An 18,886-nucleotide genomic window follows, 5' to 3' on the forward strand; every position below is an offset into this window, starting at 1 on the left:
CTTTAAAGAGCTACTGAAACCACTTTTATTACACAGCCTCAAATATTATGTTTGTGTATTATTAGGTCAATATGAAAAATAGCATCTGAATATATACTACTGTAGTTTGGACAGCATTTGTTGAATCATGTGTTCTAAGTCAAGATCCATTCCAAGAGTCATATATTATCCTGGATTATGATGTTTCTTTCTCTTTTACTCTTAATTTTTGCTTTTTGGATTGACTCCATGGGTTCTGGAACAAGAGGAGAGGCTCAATTTAAATTAAAAGAGTAATTGCTTTCACTTCCTCTTTTATCAGTCAAATGTCAGGAAGTCATTGTATGTGCAAATCTTACTAAACATTAATAAAATACACCAATTTGCTTTCTTTAAATTTTGCTTCCTCAAGGAGCAAATCTGGTTGTAAGACTGCCCTTTTGTAATTTCCTGCCTGCTATTATACATTCCTAGGTGGAGCTTTTTGAGCAAAGAGTATTTTCTTTGCACGAAGAAGGTATATTTCCATGTGCACTTAAGAATAAAGAAAGAGGCCGGCGCCCCGGCTCAACAGGCTAATCCTCCACCTGTGGCGCCGGCACACTGGGTTCTAGCCCTGATTGGGGCGCCGGATTCTGTCCTGGTTGCTCCTCTTCCTGTCCAGCTCTCTGCTGTGGCCCGGGAGTGCAGTGGAGGATGGCCCAAGTTCTTGGGCTCTGCACCGACATGGGAGACCGGGAGAAGCACCTGGCTCCTGCCATCGGATCAGCAAGGTGTGTCGGCCGCACTGTGCTGGCTGCAGAGGCCACTGGGGGGTGAACCAACGGAAAAGGAAGACCTTTCTCTCTGTCTGTCTATCTCACTGTCCACTCTGCCTGTCAAAAAAAAAAAAAAAAATACAGAAAGAGATAACTATTATTTGAAGCTCAGATTGGGCATTGCTATTTCTGAAGAAGTCAAACAGGAAAAATACTGACGCTAGTTTGCTGGAGAAATATATGTCCATCAGGCAAAATAAACTGGAGGACAATACTTAAATTAATGAAACAACCATAGGACAACTCTTTTAACTGGCTGGGGAAATTATCTTGCCATCAATTGCTGATGCCTGATGTTGTACCTGAGTGGATCACATAGGTGAATTTAAATCTAAAAGAACAGGCATTTCAGGAACCTGTCTCAAGTTCCCTCAGCATTGAATACAAAGGAGTTTCTTCCTTTCTGCAATGGTACCTGTTCCAGCTTTTCAAAAATGCTGGGATTTAAAAATTATTTTTGCTTTGTATGTCTAACGGAAGTAGAACCCAAGTGATTTCCTAATGCATCTCTCCATGGCAAAGTTGTTGCAGCTTCCCAAACTAGACATTTGGAAATGATTTAAGAATCCTTGCTGGGTGATATTAATGGTAATAATGAGACCCCTAGCAGGCACTATGATTTTTGGTCAACATCAACATTTTGCCCCAAGAGAGATTTTTTTTTTTTTTTTTGAAAGGCAGAGTGGACAGTGAGAGAGAGAGAGACAGAGAGAAAGGTCTTCCTTTGCCGTTGGTTCACCCTCCGATGGCCGCACCGTGGCTGGCGCACCACGCTGATCCGATGGCAGGAGCCAGGTATTTCTCCTGGTCTCCCATGGGGTGCAGGGCCCAAGCACTTGGGCCATCCTCCACTGCACTCCCTGGCCACAGCAGAGAGCTGGCCTGAAAGAGGGGCAACTGGGACAGAATCTGGCGCCCCGACTGGGACTAGAACCCAGTGTGCCGGCGCCACAAGGCAGAGGATTAGCCTAGTGAGCCGTGGCGCCCGCAACCCCAAGAGAGAATTTAACAATGTGAACAATGCATAGATTTTGTGTGTGTGTGTGTGTGTGTGTGTGTATGAGAGAGAGAAAGAACATGCTCTTTAAGAAAATGGAACCATTTCTCTTAACTACCTCTCAAATGCTACATAAACAATAAACTTCTTTTTTTTCAAAAGAGGTTTATTTATTTGAAAGGCAGAGAGAGACAGACAGACATTTTCCATCTACTGGTTCATTCCCCAAGTAGTTTGGGCCAGGCCAAAAGGCAGGAGACAGGAGCTTCATCTGGGTCTCCCAAGTGGGTACAGGGCCCAAACACTTGGGCCACCTTCTGCTGTTTTCCCAGGCGCATTAGCAGGGATCTGGATTGGAAGAGGAGCAGCCAGTACACACCCTGTTTCCCACTTGGATGCTGGCATCACAGGTGGTGACTTAACCCGCTATGCTGAAATGCTAGCCCCAAGCAATAAACTTGTAAAAGTCCTGTTAGGTCAATAACTATTCTCCAGAAGCAGATTGGTAACTCTGGCTTACTACAGTGCATTCTGCTTTCCAGATCCTTTCCTCGTTTTATGCTAACAGGCAGACTTGGGACCATATACAAGTCCCTGTTTCTCACTGTCATTACCTGAGATGGCAGGGTTATAGTACCTTGGAAAGCACGCCATGTTCCGCAGTCTGAAAACCTGTGTATTTTGTGAGACATCCCAGGTCATTGCTTCTCTTAATTGGAGCAGTACTTAGCTCATTCCCTCTAGCATCTTAATTCCCCTACCTCAAAAGATAATTATTTTTCAGGCTCAAAGTGAAGATCCACACGAGTAAAAGAAAAAAAAAATCTTGACATTTTAACCTTGAAAGAAGACTACTGTGGCTTCCAGTCAACTACTTTGCATTACTGTTTGAATATACAGGTTGAATACACCTTATCTGAAATGCTCAGCATCAGAGGTGTTTCACATTAGGAGTTTTTCAGATTCTGGGATATTCACAGAAACTTCACTGGTTGAGAATCCCTAATCTGAAAAATGTGAATTCCAAACTGGTTTAAAATTTGAAACTTTGAGCATCAAATTACTACTCAAAGCCTTTTGAGTGTTGGAGGATTTCAGATTTTAGAGTTTTTGGAATAGGAATGCTCAACGCATAAAGTAAAGAATGGGTGAGGTGTTTTTCTATTTTTCCTGCTGCACATGAAATAGAATTAATGGTTTTAATGCTGTACATACAACAACAGACAGAAGGAAAAGCATCGTGAAATCTGTAAGCTGGAGAGAGACCTAGATGTGATCCAGGCCACGTTCACTCTTCAGCTGTCAAGAGACCACATGGCCGTGTGCAGCTCATTGTCCCTGGGTGGGGTCGTGCCCTTTCCACACCACACACCTGCCTGTAGACAAGTCTCCTGATGAATGCGAAATAAGATGGAAAATGGCATTTCAGATCCATCTTGGGGCCTTTTCCCCACTGTAAATTTAATGAGTTGCTCCCCTTCAGGGAGGGCCGCATGAGCTGTTCAGTCCCAAGGAAATATTTACAGGTTTAATGAGGACTTCAGAGTTCTCATCCCAAGGGCATCTCATCATTTCCCACCCACTGCATTTTTACTGCATGCAGTGTATATTTACGTGCAACCTAAAAATCTAGATGGTATGCATTCACATGTTTTATTATCTGGAAGAAAAGGGACAGTGTTCATTTCTGTGGGTAGATGTTTAGTGTGTAGGGTTCCCATTTCTTCCAATGTTATTATTGTGACTTGATATTTTTATGATTTTTATGCATTGCAAATAATGTTCAGTGAAGTCCTGGTTTTCTTAAGGGAGTATGTATGTGGTATATATAAATAATTTGTGTGTGTGTGTATGTGTGTGTACACATGTAGAAGCTAAAACAACTCTATCTTTCCTTTAAAGCAGTTTATCTCAAGGCAAGTGAAATTGTAACTGAGGTTTTGCAGTCTGCTCTGACTCATCTGTTAGCATAAAGAGCTCAGTCATGACTGGTGCTTGTCATTTTTCGAGGCCCACACAGTGTGCTCTGCTCCATGGGGCTACTCTGCATCCATGCGTGAACTTTGAGGTGTACAGAAAGTGCTTTTTTCATAGAAAGTATTCTTCTCTCCCTAAACCTTTTCTTTTTCAGGCCTTTCTAATTGTATATCTAGTTTCTCAAGCCAAAAATCTAGGAGATCCCCCCGTATTTCATCTCCTCTGCTTACCATCCACATCTCATCAGTTTCTAAATACATCACTTCCCTCTTGCTCTTCCTGCCATTCTGGTCTAAATTAGCATCATCTTTTGTTTGGATATCTCGGATACCCTGTCCATTCTTTTCTTAGCAAAAAACAACCCCGACTCCTCCTTGATTAAAACTTTCCAAAGCTGACCTGTGCTCTTGGAATAAAATCTGAACTTGTTGCTGAGCCACAGTGCTGCTTTTGAGCTGGCCCCTGCCCCTGCAGCCAGTGTTCCTGCCTTGCCTCCTACCTCTTTCCCCACCTAGGCCACACTGGGCCAGCTGAGCTGCCTCCCACATTCGTGTTGGCTGGGCCACTGCCTAGAATGCTGTTTCCTTTTGTTTTCTTGTGCTTGAATCTTGAATATTCTGAGAATAGCTTCAGGGCATCTTTTTTTTTTTAAGTTTATTTATTTATTTATTTGAGAGGTAGCGTTACAGACAAAGAGAGAGAGGGACAGAGAGAAAGGTCTTCCATCCACTGGTTCACTCAAATGGCTGCAACAGCTGGAGCTGGGCAGATCTGAAGCCAGGAGCTATCTTCCACTGCTTTCCCAGGCCATAGCAGACAGCCAGATCAGAAGTGTAGTTAGGAGCTTCTTCTGGGTCTCCCACATGGGTGCAGGGGCCCAAGCACTTGGGCCGACTTCTGCTGCCTTCCCAGGCTGTAGCAGAGAGCTGTATCCTAAGAGGAGCAGCCAGGATGTGAACCATCCTGGTATGGGATGCTGCCAAGGCAAGCAGAGGCCTAGCCTGCTATGCCACAGCACCTGCCCTCAGGGTGCCTTCTTAAAAAGACTTTCACTGGTTTCTCAAATTAAAGCAGCAGCCAGGACACTCTGTATTTCATTATCCTTGAATTCTTTTAATACATAGCACCTGTTTCCATCAGATATTTTATTATTCATCTATCAGTTGCCAGCTTAGATACGCATGTTGGTTTTGTGAAAGCAGTGCTTGTTGTCTGTCCAGGATTCTAGGTGCTTGGCATATAGTATATACTCAATAAAATCATGAGTTAACAATTTTAAAACAATTCCAATACAATAGCATTAACTGTTGAGGTACTGGAAATGATTATCCCGGTTATTTGAGGGAGGGAGGAAATAGAGAATTAGAGTCAGGGCCAAGCTAGGGTTAGGTGAATGAGGTACCTGCTGTAGGCACACACGTGAAGGCAGCTTCTCACGTGCCAGGATGGCACAGCACAGCACAGCACTGATCCTAGTTTTATTTGTTTCCACTTGGAGTTTGGGGACATTCACTTTCATTTTTAAAAATACTACATTGAAACATTCTTTATCTTGATTATCTAAGTTTTTGTTGAGGTACCCAGCCCTGTGTCGCATTGTTCTCCAATTTTTCTACTTGATTTTGCATTTTTAATTATAACTGGTATTTACTGATTATTTGTTATGTCTCAGATTTTGCTGTCCTTGGAGTTGTGAAGCAGGGTGTGGTATGTGCAGGCTAGGAGACTGACAGGATAGGGGGCTTACCCTAGGCCACAGAACTGTGCAGAGGAGCACCCTGGAGCCATGGCAAATACAGAAAAGGAGTATGTTACCTGGGCTGAAATGGATTGATTAAGTGGAAAAGAGAGCCTTTAACATCCTGGAATATTTTCTTTGCTGTTCTTACAAGTCCCTGAAATAATTGTGCAGTGAGGAAAAAAAAAAAAAAAGAAAACAATGCATAGAGTAGAAAAATTTCGATCTGGTTGTTGTGTCAGGAAGAGAAAGAAGAGGAACAGAATGAATGACTGCCAGGAGATACCTTAGGTGCCTGTGTTGTATTGGCCACCACTGCAGAGCCCATCAAGGGGCAGGAAACAACCCTCCTGCTGGGGTCAAATGCTCCATTGTATTTAGAAGTGCTCCCATTAGAGTGTCCCTTAAAGTGTCATGGTTTGGGGAGAAAGTTTAAGTTATTTACAAAAAAAAAATCACTGCATAACCATACATCAAAATATGGATAGATGCAAGTACAAAATGTAAAACCACAAAAACAACAATAAAATATCTTCATTAGAGACCTTTCAAAAAACAAATGCAAGTTTAAAAAAAAGGTAAAACAAATGAACTAAATACACATTTTAGATTTATGCACTAGATTTCATTAACCAATGGAAAGAAAATGTTGAGTTGAGTAAATATTTGTAACCGAACATTAATTTTATTTTGTTGGGGCCAGAATTGTGGAATAGTGGATAAAGCGGCTGGCTGCAACACCAGCATAGTATATGGATGCTGGTTTGTGTCCTGGCTGCTCCACTTCTGATCCAGCTCCTTGCTAATGGCCTGGGAAAGCAGTAGAAAATTGCCGAAGTGCTTGGGCCCCTGCTACCCACTCGGGAGACCTGGAAGAAGCTCCTGGCTTTGGCCTTGCCCAGCCTTGGATGTAGCAGCTCTATGGGGAGTGAACCAGCAGATAGAAGAGCTCTCTCTGTCTCTCTGTCTTTCCCTCTCTCTCTGTAACTCTGATTTGAAAATAAATAAATAAAACGTTTTTTAAAAAACCCTAAATTGTTTAAAATAGAGCAGTAAGAGAAACAAGTTTTTAATACTTATTTATTTATTTATTTATTTATTTTTGACAGGCAGAGTGGACAGTGAGAGAGAGAGACAGAGAGAAAGGTCTTCCTTTTGCTGTTGGTTCACCCTCCAATGGCCGCCACTGCTGGTGCGCTGCGGCCGGCGCACCACGCTGATCCGATGGCAGGAGCCAGGTACTTCTGGTCTCCCATGGGGTGCAGGGCCCAAGGACTTGGGCCATCCTCCACTGCACTCCCTGGCCACAGCAGAGAGCTGGCCTGGAAGAGGGGCAACCAGGACAGAATCTGGCGCCCCGACCAGGACTAGAACCTGGTGTGCCGGCGCCGCAGGCAGAGGATTAGCCTAGTGAGCTGCGGCGCCGGCAAGTTTTTAAATAATTTTTCTTAAAAAATGACATACTCAGAAGAATACAAATGGGTAAGAAAAGCATGAAACATTTCTTCTCACAAGATGTAACTTTCATTGTAGGATAAAGATGGATCATCTGCCTTCACAAAGCGTTATGCTCTTGCACCTAATCACATTTTTACACTGCTCTCCTAAGCAAGTAGATTTTTAGGCTAAGATTTTTGTTCAGGGATGTTTATTAAAGCATTATTTATAGAAGTGAAAAATTAGAAATACTCAAAGTATGTCAACATGGGGGGATTGCTTAATTTTGACACATCCTTACGATGCCCGCTCATCAGCCGGTACTACAGTCTCTGCTGTCAGGGAATAGTGGTCATTACATGTTAGTGAAAACTAATAATTAGTATTATTTCAGCTTTATTTTAGAACAAGAACAAAAAAATGTACATTTACTTAGAAAAGGCGACCAGGAAATAGAACACCAAAATTTTCAAATTTTAGAAGAGTTTTCAATAATAAATATCTGATAGCATACAGATAGGAAAAAATATTTAATGATACAAGGTGTGTTCTTCCTAGTTAGCTGTAACCAACAGAATCCCTGAATAAGTCACTTTTCTACCTTGTAAAATCAGTGGGTCCAGTGCTTTTCATACTTTTTCTCCAAAACACAACCAGAGGAGGAAGAGAGTGAACTTGCGCTTCTAGCAGGGGAAGGTTGGAGGAAGTTGAGCAGAGTGGCTCAAAGTAACCTCCTGAAAAGTTTTTAGCATGAAAATTCAAATAAAAATCCTGCTTGTCTCCGAAGTATATTGATATTAGTTTTTAAAGTTGGAAGAAAGAGGTAGACAATTCATATATCATAAAATTCATCATTTAAAAGGTACCAATTCATGGATTTTAGTATATCCCGAAGATTTGGCAACCAGCAGATGTTAGTATTTTTAAGTGTCTCTGTGCGTGCGTGCGTGTGTGTGTGTGTGTATTCTCTTTCTTTCTAAAGGAAGATAAGGGTAGAGAGAACACTCACATCTGGGCACTCACATCTGGGTTACTTCCTGGTAGCCAGGGCTGACCACATGCTTGGCTGGGCCAAAGCCAGGGGCCTGAAACTCAGTCCAGGTTTCCCACATGGATATCAGGAATCCAAGTACATGAGCCATCCCAGGGTGTGCATCAGTAGGAAGCTGGAATTAAGAGGCGAGCTGGGACTTGAAGCCAGGCACTGGAATGCAGAATGCATTTGTCTCTCAGCATATTGCTCCATCTGATGCCTGCCTCCAAATATTAATTTTTTAAAAGATTTATTTTATTTTATTTGAAAGAGTTACAGAGAGAGAGGGAGAGAGAGGGACAAAGAGAGAGGTCTTCCATTCACTGGTTCACTCCCCAAAAGGCCACAGCAGCCAGAGCTGGGCTAACCCAACGCCAGGAGCCAGGGACTTCTTCTGGGTCTCCCACTTGGATGCAGGGGCCCAAGCACTTGGGCCATCTTCTGCTTCGTTCCCAGGCACATTAGCAGAAAGCTGGATCAGAAGTGGAATATCTGGGACCAGCGGACATATTGGATGTCAGCACTGCAGACTGGGGCTTTCACCTGCTGTGCCAAAGCACTGGCCCCTGCTACATTAATTTTTTGAGAGGTGTGTGCACACATGCGCGCGCACACACACACACACACACACGCACACGCACATATCCTGTTTCCATTTCCCAAATACCTACAAAGGCGCCCAGTAGGGGCTGAAGCTGAGACTGGAACTTTCACGTGGAAGTGGTAGGATCTCAGCTCCTTGAGCCAGCATCATGGCCACCCATGGTCTACATTAGCAAGAAGCTGGAGTCATGAATGGAGCCAGGAGTGAAACTGCGGTTGTCTGATGTGGGATGCAGGTGTCTTAACCTTTAGGCCAAACACCACCTCCCCCCCCCACCCCTTTTTTTTTTCAAAAACTATTCAAGGATAAGTGTGTACAGTCCTTGCCCTCAGTGTCCCCAAAGGACAGTCTCTTAAAGTGAGGACACTATAGTCACTTCGGTGTTATAGCTATTAAGTTTTAAATGGCAGGTTTCCAACCTAAGTGGAGGAAAATGTGCAGAATGCAGAATACGTGTATTTTAATGTAGATACAGCCTGGAATGTGGACAACACATGGATTGTATTTGACTCAATGTTATTAAATCACTTTTATCTCAGTGCTATTAATTCTTTGCAGGTGTGGGTTAATGAAGTGCTTGTGGGTAGAACATTCATCCTTGGAATATCTGGTTTTGCTTTATCCAAGTTTATATGGAAATAGCCCAAGTTCAGCTTTAGCGGTGCTGAGATTGTGTATTTCAGACTTGGCCTAAACCAGTGGATGTGAAGTACACTTACTCAAATTATAATTCAGCTCCACGAAACTTGAGTTTTGTTCTTTGCAGTTCTTTATCTGGGTGCTGGCCAGTGCAGAGGGCGGGGCAGGGGCATTTGGCTCGAGCCTTCACATTCATTAAGGGCTTCAGATGTAGGCTTCTGATGGTTTGACAATATCTCCAAATACAGTCATGAAAAGCCCCAGCAGGATGAAACGCACAGATTCATTGTACAACTTCAAATACCACACTTTGTGTAACTCTCTTTTGGCATTTCTTCTTTTTCCTGGAGTCCTGAAAGTAAGTGGAAGTGGAGTGGGCTTCTGGCAGCCTGTGAGAGACCCTGCTGAGGGCTGTTTTCTGTGCAAATTAAGTGGATGAACCAGATGGACCCTTGAAGTTCCCAGTGGTTTTCAGTGGTTGTTCCCAGGGCCCTGGTTTAGACCCGGGGTCTGTCTGCTTCTCTAAAGCAGTGAGAGTGGTGTGGACGTTTTTAGGCATTGAGCAATACTTCTGCAGATAGAAACTGCCCTTGGAAATTCTTTTGATCAAAAAGTAGCGCAAGAAGCCAGTTGAAGTGTGAGGGAAGGAACCAGTGCGTTCTGGTGGCTTACAACATGATGCAGTCCATCATAGGATATTAAGTTAGTATTTGATGTTTGTTCTGATGGAAGGAGATGTGAAGTGAACTGGGGGTTGCGCTCCGTGCTTTTTCCTGATCCAGTGAGTAGGAAAGAAATAAAGAATTCCTGTCCTTCACAGCCAATTATGCCTGCTTGATGAAGTGGCTTTTGTCACAGCACAACTCTTAGTCTCCTTTCTGGGTAGTCTGATGAACTGGGACAAGAAAAGGCAGGGTCTTTGCTTGAAGGTACAAATAGAGAGCTTTTCTGGTGGCATTTTAAAGTCATATCTATAGAGACCACTGAAGAAGAGAACAGGGGTTTGTGGGGAGTCACACCCTTGAGTGTGCTGATTTGCTTATTAAAGTTATTAAATGATTTGATAAGAGATATACTCAGATCTTCCCTCCCCTGACATTCTATGTAAAGGCTCGTTGTTAAATTTTACTGTGGTCATGGAAGCAGAGTCATACGTCTTTAGGTTGGTCAGAGTTGTTTGTGCCATTCTGAGTTCACACAGATGTCCACTAGTAGAAAAGTGTGCTTCCTTGCTTTCAGAGAATTTTGAGGTCTCTTTCATGGGGTCTTAGGAAGCATCATTTAATATAATTTAGGAAAAGTTTTTTTTTTTTAAATTAGATTTATTTATTTATTTGAAAGTCAATTACATAGAGAGAGAGAGAATAAGAGGGAGAGAGAAAGAGATATTCCAACCACTGTTTCACTCCCCAGATGGCCACAACGGCCGGGGCTAGGCCAGGCTGAAGCCAGGAGCCAGGAGCTTCTTCCTGGTTCCCCATGTGGGTGGCAGGGACCCAAGTACTTGGGCTATCTTCTGCTGCTTTTCCCAGGCCATTAGCAGGGAGCTGGATTGGAAGTGGAGCAGCTGGGACTTGAACTGGTACCCCTATGGGATGTCGTCATCACAGGCAGTGGCTTTACCCACTATGCCAGAATGCTGTCCCCATGTGTTTTTTTAAATTGCACCAAATGCTGCTTTTCATGCTAATCATGAGTAGACTGTTAAAATGACCATTTCAAACCAAGAATATTGTATAATTCTATAAAAATAGGAGGAGACATGAAGTTTGGCTTCTACATAGGATATAAATAACTCATTTGTTTCTGTGATTGACCTGTGGACCCAAAGGAGCTGAGTAGTTTTGCTTTCATTTTGGCTACCTTCAATTTTAGTGTAGAATAATTCCTTTTTTTTTTAAACCATCATCATCATTCTGCAACATTTGTGTCACTCTGAAGTTTTGCCTTCATGTTGAACTTACAGCATTTCTACAGTAAAATCAAAGTGTGAACAGTAAGCTCATGAGTGAAATTTACCTGGAATGGATTATGAGTCAACAGAAGGTTGACACCAAATTCAGAATGGTTCCCTCTGAATTGACATGGTATTCAGAAATTCAGACTTAGGTTAAATGGATGAAAGTTGGGTGTGGTGTAATCAAAGCCAGGTTGAGACATTTTACCTGTGGGCAGTTGAAGTTGATTAGCCTGGGGTTAGAGTAGTTGTGAAACCATGAAAATTGTGTCAAGCCCGGGCTGGACACCTGTAGACTGGGCTTGAGCCTTGGTGCCTTCCATTCCTCTACCATGTCATCTTAGCCACACTGTTCGTCCTCTCCAGGGTCATCGTCTTCTGGGGAATGAGGATAAAGACATCATCTGACAGGTTTTTGAGAGGATAAAATAACACTTTCCAAGTGCTGGGTGGAGGATGAAGGGTTGAACACAAACTTCTGTTTCCTTTACAGAACCATTTGTATCCCCTGTCTCTGTTGGAGATTAGCCTTAAAGTGAGCGTGTGTGCACCTGCATGCGCTCTGACAGATAAGTCAGTGCTTTGGAGGGGAGTTTTCGGTCTCCATCTGCTTTGTCGCTCTGTCGTCATCTAGCCAAGTGTCACCTGTTTCTTCATCATGATTGGCCTCCAGAAGGGTATCGTGAGTGAGTTACTGAGTAGATAGTACGAGGGTTCTTCAGAACATCCATGGAAAATACGTATGATGAAAAATGACGCCTTGATTTGGAAAGGCTTTACACCAGAATAAACTTATCTTTTAATTCAGTTTTCCACAAACCTTTTTTAAAGAACCCTTGCGCATTATAAACCACAGAACACCTTTCAATAAGATTTATAGAGAAAAGGACAGGAGAAGAGGGTATCCTGCACCATTTCCTGTCTTCCTTATAAATCTTGCCTGCTTTCCTTTTGGTATTTGTATTAGGCAGAGTTCCAGCAGGAAGCATGCAGTATACTCCAGCTGAGTGCTTGGGGAGTGTTTATATTATAAATGGACTGTTTACAAAGGTGTGGGCTAGGTATAGAAGCCAGTAAGGGCTGGTGCGGTATCCAGGGGCCAGCAATGGCCAGGTAAGGGAAGAGAGCAGTTTTTAGAAATCAGGGCAGTTGTGTGGAGAAGACCACCCAGCAGGAGCTGATGGGAAGATGGACAAAGAATCCCTGTGTGTGTGTGTTCCTAACAGCAGAATAATATCTTCAAGCTGGTTTTTTGATTCCTTTTTCTCTCATCTTAATTTCTCCCCGTTCCTTCATTATCATATATCCAGCCCCTACTTGGAGTCTGCATTAGTGTGAAGTCCAGTGTGTGGACAGTGTCCAGGGGGTTGGTGACTTAACCCATGGAGGTGCCATGTGGCAACTGCTCTTAACTGAGTGTGGTTAAAATGAGGTGGAAGCCGGTATACTCTATATTCTATCGGCCACTTTCTTCTTCTTCTTTTTTAATTTTTAGGGGGTGAGTAAATAAAACTTTTTCAGATGAGCCAGAGAAGGAAAACCCTGCTGTCTGATTCTGTTTCCTTTTCTTCTCATACCCTTAACCTCAGACATTAAGATCTGTTTTTGTTGTGGAAAGGACTGGCTGAGATTCTGATTTGATGAGTCTGCCCGTGGTTGGGCCCTCAGAGTAAGCTTTGGCTCTGGGACGATGACAGTAAACAAAGAAGCGGCCTGGATTTATTTTCTTACCTACTTCCTTGTCATTGCCCAGGAGAGTCAGGATGCCAGTTTATCTCTAAATTGTTGACTGATTTCAGGAAACCGTTTGGTGGCTTGCTTTCTACTAGTGATGCTACTTTTCTCATGCTTTACGTGTTTCTCTGGTATTCGTGGATGGGATTGTAAAATGCTCATTTTAAACTCTTTGAATTCATCCTGTTAAAATGACTTGGTTGCATTCGTTTTATAGGGTTCGATTTATATTTCAGGAAATTCCAGATCACCTTATTAAAAGTAATAGAAAAATTATAGAGGAGTCATCTAGAGCAGGACCCTGGGGCCCGGCATCACCTTTTATCATAACTTTTTATTGTAAACCGTCTGTTTATCAAGACATCTGTGGTCGTTTAAGAGTGCTTCTATGAAAATGGTAATACTTACTTGAATTTCTGTGATTGTTTTCAAAGATAGTAATGAAATCCAGTGATGAAGAGAACAATGAGATTAGGACCCATGTTGTATTCCTGGCTTTTGGTTTTCTTTTCTTTCGCCTTGTAATGAGGAAGTGGCTTGAAGGTCTGTGGTTGCAGGGCCCTCCCTTGTTTTATTCGCTTCTTCCATATTTAATTTCCTACTGAGTACTTCTGTTTTCACCACATTTTTTAGGGAAGGCAAAGACGGTTGTTGATTTAGAAACCGTAGGGAAACGTTAAAAGGAGTGAGAAAGGGAATATGAAAGATCTACATCTATTTAGAAAAATGAAGTTTATGGAGTCATAGTTTTAGACATGTAGAAGAAGTATGTTGCCTTCAGTGATACGATTCATTTTTGTTTCCTTCTCATGGACGTGTGTATCTCTGTTAGGATTACCTTCTGGCTTATGGTAACAGCAAGGGAATATTCAAGATGAGAAAAACAAGACAGCACAGGGGAAGAATGCCCAGTAACAATCCATTTCTGGGTCATGTGATTGTCAGGAGCAGTCAGAAGGAAGAAGAGCCTTTGTGGCCTTCCTGGATGATATGATTCCTTGCAGTAACCCAGCCCCCTAGAAATAAATATCATGGATACTTGCTGTCTAGGAGAATGATACTTATCTTGTCTTACTGCAATTGTGTGGTCTCCTTATACCTCGTTTTGAGGTTAAAGAAAATGTCTAGAAAATTTCAGGCATTTTTTCCTTATCGTTTGTGTTAAGTGCTTTGTCTTTTCCAGATCCAAATCCTGGCTGAGCCACCCGGCTCTTTGGAAGCTTTTCAGATATTCTCCAAGGGAGGGAGCTTTATCAAGTTTTTATTATGTTCCAAGTACTGTGTTGTTGATGTTTCTCACCAGATATGCAGTTATAATCCACTACCAAAGCTCCATGCTGAGTGGCTTCCAAAGAAAAGTGTGTGTGTGTGTGTGTGTGTGTGTGCGCAACCCATTTGCCTTTGAAATGGACTCTGCCTCCTCTGATTTTGCTAAATGTTCCCCATAAGCTACATCTCCACTTCTCTCTGTGCTGTTTGAAGATGTCACATCCAGGCCACTGTATCTAGTTTAGTTAACCTGGGGGACATGGGGTTGAGAAGTTGCTGTGGTCTCATAGGCTACTGTTGTCCATCTTTCAGGGACGGGAGAGAGTGGCAAGAGTACTTTCATCAAGCAGATGAGGATCATCCATGGGTCGGGCTACTCTGATGAAGACAAAAGGGGCTTCACCAAGCTGGTGTATCAGAACATCTTCACGGCCATGCAGGCCATGATCAGAGCCATGGACACGCTCAAGATCCCCTACAAGCATGAGCACAATAAGGTAGGTGTGATTCCTCACAACAGCAGTTGGCAAAGCAGGCCACCGTAATCCCGCGGTACTGCTGGGCTCCTGACGTCTTTGCCATGCAGTGGGTGCTTCCCATGTCCACTTTTGATCTCATCTTCAGTGGAACAGGACGACTAAATGTCTTTTTCCTAAACCTTTAAAGTTTCACCTCTAGAAAATGGGACTCTATTCTTGGTGATGTCAATGAAAGACGTATTTGGATGTTTGGCGCTAAATATAGAATATGGGGACACCTGTTACGCCAAGGAGATAGTTTGTAAGTAGCCTTCACATTGGCCAGAGCGAGACAGCCTTATGTCTGCCTCCTACTTTTTGTGCTTCATTGAGGAAAGGGTGAAAACAGCTTAAGATCATTTTCCTGTTTCATTTTGAATTTGGTGATTTCCTTTCGGTAGCACCACATGGTTCATTTTATTTCAAAATAGGCCCATCTGTCACTTCAGTAACCTTTCCAACATGTTTCCGTTCATTTGTTTTAAGCAAGCGAACCAAAATCATTTGGGAAAGGATTAGAGGAAAAATATCTGAATTTCTGGTTATTAAGAAAACAAGCAAATTATTCCGATATCCAGCATTATTATCTCTTGGTTGAAACAGGAATCTATCCACCATCCCCCAGGCCCCCAACCAGTTGAAAACAGATGCTGTAGTCTGTAATTGCTGACCCTCTAATGTTCCAAAGATGTGACAACAGAGGAGGCTGGTGCGTCTGAAGGTGGCTGCACGTTAGAGCCGTGCTGCACTTGCCCAGCAGAAAGCTCGGAGGCAGAGAATGGAGCTGCATTCAGGGGTGACAGCCTGTACAGAGCCCTCACCCCAAAGGAAAGGAAGTCTGTTTGGCAGTTGAGGAAATGTCTTTGCCGTCTTCCTTCTTTTCCGTCTAGTTACATCCCCCAGTGGGTGTAGCCTTTGTTCTTTAGGGCTGTAGGTGCTTATCTTATGGTAGGTCTCACCGAGAGTTGACAAAACACTGCATTTATGCCTGTAATTATTTTAGAGCCTTCAATCAGAACTTTCATTCTCTCCATTTGCTGGGATCAGTAGGTAGTAGCAAGAAACTGGCATGCCCAGTGTGACTCATAAACTGAGATTTCACTCACAAAACTGACAGTGAAGGTAAAATAAGGCAATTCTGTGTACCTTCACCTTTGTTACCATCCAGAGGCTTCTAAATATATCAACTTATCTTAAAATCAGGCATGTCTTTTTCTTGGATGATTCCTGCAGTGGCTTCTTATCTACTGTCATACTTGGTTTTCCACCAACAATAAGAGTCTCCACAAATAACAAAGCAATCATTCACAAATAATTCTCCCTGTTTTTGCTTTTTGGAGTGAAAAGAGGTGGACAGGTTTGTGAGTTCATGAACATGGTTCCTGGCCAGGTTAACCTGGGGTGGATGTAAGCCTAGGTTGTCTAAATTTCAAAGGATTTTTTTTTCCTCTTTCCCCTAAGAAATCTCAGTGAAATGAGTTTCTGAAATAGGTGGCATGGTTGTTTCCTTGTACTTGTGAGAAAATTTCTGTTGAATTTCATTTTAATTTCAGTGATTTCCCCAGTCTAGTTAGTTGATAATACAGTGATCTGATGAATTTCTGGTTGATTTATTGTGTGTGCTAATACATTTTTATATGCATACATGCACTTTGCCAGTTTAAACACTGTTACAGGATACAATGTACTTAAGTTTTACCAAAAAAAAAAATATTTCTCAGATGTGCCAGAAGAAATCTTAGGGATCATACCCTGATTTTAGATTTTCATGAGCATTATTTATTATACAGTCATGTAGATGTAGAAGATTGGGGTGGGATTTATGCCTTATTCATGTAGCACATTGAAAAATGTTAAACACTATGTGTTTCAGCCCTTCATGTCAATTCTAACTAAGTAGACTTTACTGTGTTGAAGAACGTTATTCACTTATAAATTGCCATCATACGAACTTATAATTATGTTGGTTTTTCTCAGCTTTGTTATTATGTGAATTCTTCCTGTGACTCCTGGCTACTTAACACAGTGCCTGATATCATGATAGTAGTGTGTGATGATCTCTGAATAATGTTAAATCCCCCTTTAATTCCTGATAGCAATGTCGCTCACAATCGTTCCATTTTTTCTACACCATACACATACAGTCATTCCTGCTGTCCTCAGGGACTGATTCCAGACCCCTGTGGTTACTGACACCTGTCGATTCCCAGGTCCCTTATATTAAATGGTGTAGTGTTTGTGTGTAACCTATGTACATTCTCCCATATATCTTAAATCATCTCTAGATTACTTATCATACCTAACCCAGTATAAATGCTATATAAATAGTTGTTATACTGTATTGTTTCGGGACTAGTGACAGGAAAATCAACTGTATCTATTCATTTTTAAAAAATTTTGTTAAAATTTCTTTTTTTTTTGACAGAGGGGACAGTGAGAGAGAGAGACAGAGAGAAAGGTCTTCCTTTGCCGTTGGTTCACCCTCCAATGGCCGCCGCGCCGCGCTGATCCGATGGCAGGAGCCAGGTGCTTTTCCTGGTCTCCCATGGGGTGCAGGGTGCAAGTACTTGGGCCATCCTCCACTGCACTCCCTGGCCACAGCAGAGAGCTGGCCTGGAAGAGGGGCAACCGGGACAGAATCCGGTGCCCTGACTGGGACTAGAACCGGGTGTGCCGGCGCCGCAAGGCGGAGGATTAGCCTATTGAGCCGCGGCGCCGTTAACTGTATCTATTCAGTTACAGGTACAATTTGGGTGTTTTTCAGATTTGGTCCTTGATTTTTGATTCTTGTTAGGTTGAATCTGCAGATGTGGGTATGGAGGGCTGACTGCTCATACTCCACAAGTTCACTCTTTCCTTGCTTCGTGTATTAACATCCTGAGCTCTGCCGAGCTCTTGCCTTTGTTGATGCTCATTAAGGAAGTGATGTCTCTCCTTCCAGTTCAGCTCAACTGCCACTTCCTTCCAGAGTTCTTGTCCATTCACCTTCCTTGTGCTAAGTATTACCACCCTCCTTTCACATAACTAACCTAGAGTGGAATATTTATAATTATCTCAGTTTTCTTATTGTTCTAAGCTTCTTGACAGTAAAGCTTGTGTCAGTTCCGTCTTTATATTCTTCATTGTCCCTGGCGTTGTGTCTTGTACATCATAGGTGTTCACGTGATACTTTTTTCTTTAATGAATAAACCATTTTTGAGCTTCAGCAACTGAAAATCTCCTCTTCAAAGTTATTGACATTATTCTGTGCGGTTGGAGTCGCAGAGAGGTTTATTCAGGGCTGGGCAGAGATTTACAATCCAGAAAAGAGGACGTTCATATCACAGGGAGGGGCACTTTGGTGAGAAGGGATGGCCAAGGCAGATGGGTAGAAGAAGGAATGTACGTGCAGTGTAGAAATTGGCCAGTTTAATGTATCTTATAGAGGAAGAGTGCTAGAAAATGGTTTAGGATGTCCTTGTCAAAGGTCTTGAATCCAAGCTAAATTTGAATTCTTTTTTCTAGTGTTTATGATCTTTAGTATTAATTTATGTTTTGGTTAAAATTGTCTGCAGAAATTTCTGGTAACCAGACTCTATGCTGTATATATATTACAGTCAAAAGAATTTGGTGTGCATTTGATTAGCAATTGGAAGTAGCACATACTGGTTTTTATAGTATATTGGGACACTAAGGATAATTAAATAACCATAAATAACCATTTTGGTTTTCTTTTAAAAGTTTCTGTGTATCTACCATCCTGTTGGTCGTAATCTGTAGATAGTAACAATTAAAACGTTCCCCGTATTCTGCAGCATAACTTTGTACTTGCCTTTGAGTACATATATTTTATAAAGCAAAACAAAACTTAATAAATTGTATGACCCATTCTGAATTGGGGAATTGTTCATAGTTCTGTTTGGAATTGGTTCTGACTGGGGAATGCCATACTAGAATATTGGTTTTTCTTGCTTCTGTCTAAGGTTCACCACATTGAGTTGAGGGTCCTGCTGGTCAGCTAATGGGAGGGGGCAGTGGTTGAGGGAGTCCTGGTGACAAGCTTCAGACCAAATGCTGTGGCATTGCTTGCCTTCATGTAAATTTCACCCTGTTCCAGGGATTGCATATTCAGGAAGATGTTTGTAATAAATTGCAACATATTACAAGCTTTTCTCAAAGTCAAAATTAATTCTTCCCTGAACATGTA

At 42.3% G+C, this 18,886-nt stretch overlaps 1 protein-coding gene across 2 annotated transcripts in view; it reads left to right on the top strand.

The window, feature by feature from the left end:
- The window catches only part of LOC100340719 (guanine nucleotide-binding protein G(q) subunit alpha), a 315,175-nt gene that overhangs the window by 98,745 nt on the left and 197,544 nt on the right, over nucleotides 1–18,886 (top strand). For both annotated transcript variants that reach the window (XM_051858885.3, XM_089336556.1), the window contains exon 2: nucleotides 14,495–14,679. In XM_051858885.3, the coding sequence (XP_051714845.1) occupies nucleotides 14,495–14,679 (185 nt within the window). The remainder of the gene's footprint in view (nucleotides 1–14,494; nucleotides 14,680–18,886) is intronic.

The sequence above is a fragment of the Oryctolagus cuniculus genome, chromosome 1 (genome assembly GCF_051225735.1).
Source record: "Oryctolagus cuniculus isolate XC-2025 breed Fujian yellow rabbit chromosome 1, ASM5122573v1, whole genome shotgun sequence".
NCBI classification, from domain to species: Eukaryota; Metazoa; Chordata; class Mammalia; order Lagomorpha; family Leporidae; genus Oryctolagus; species Oryctolagus cuniculus.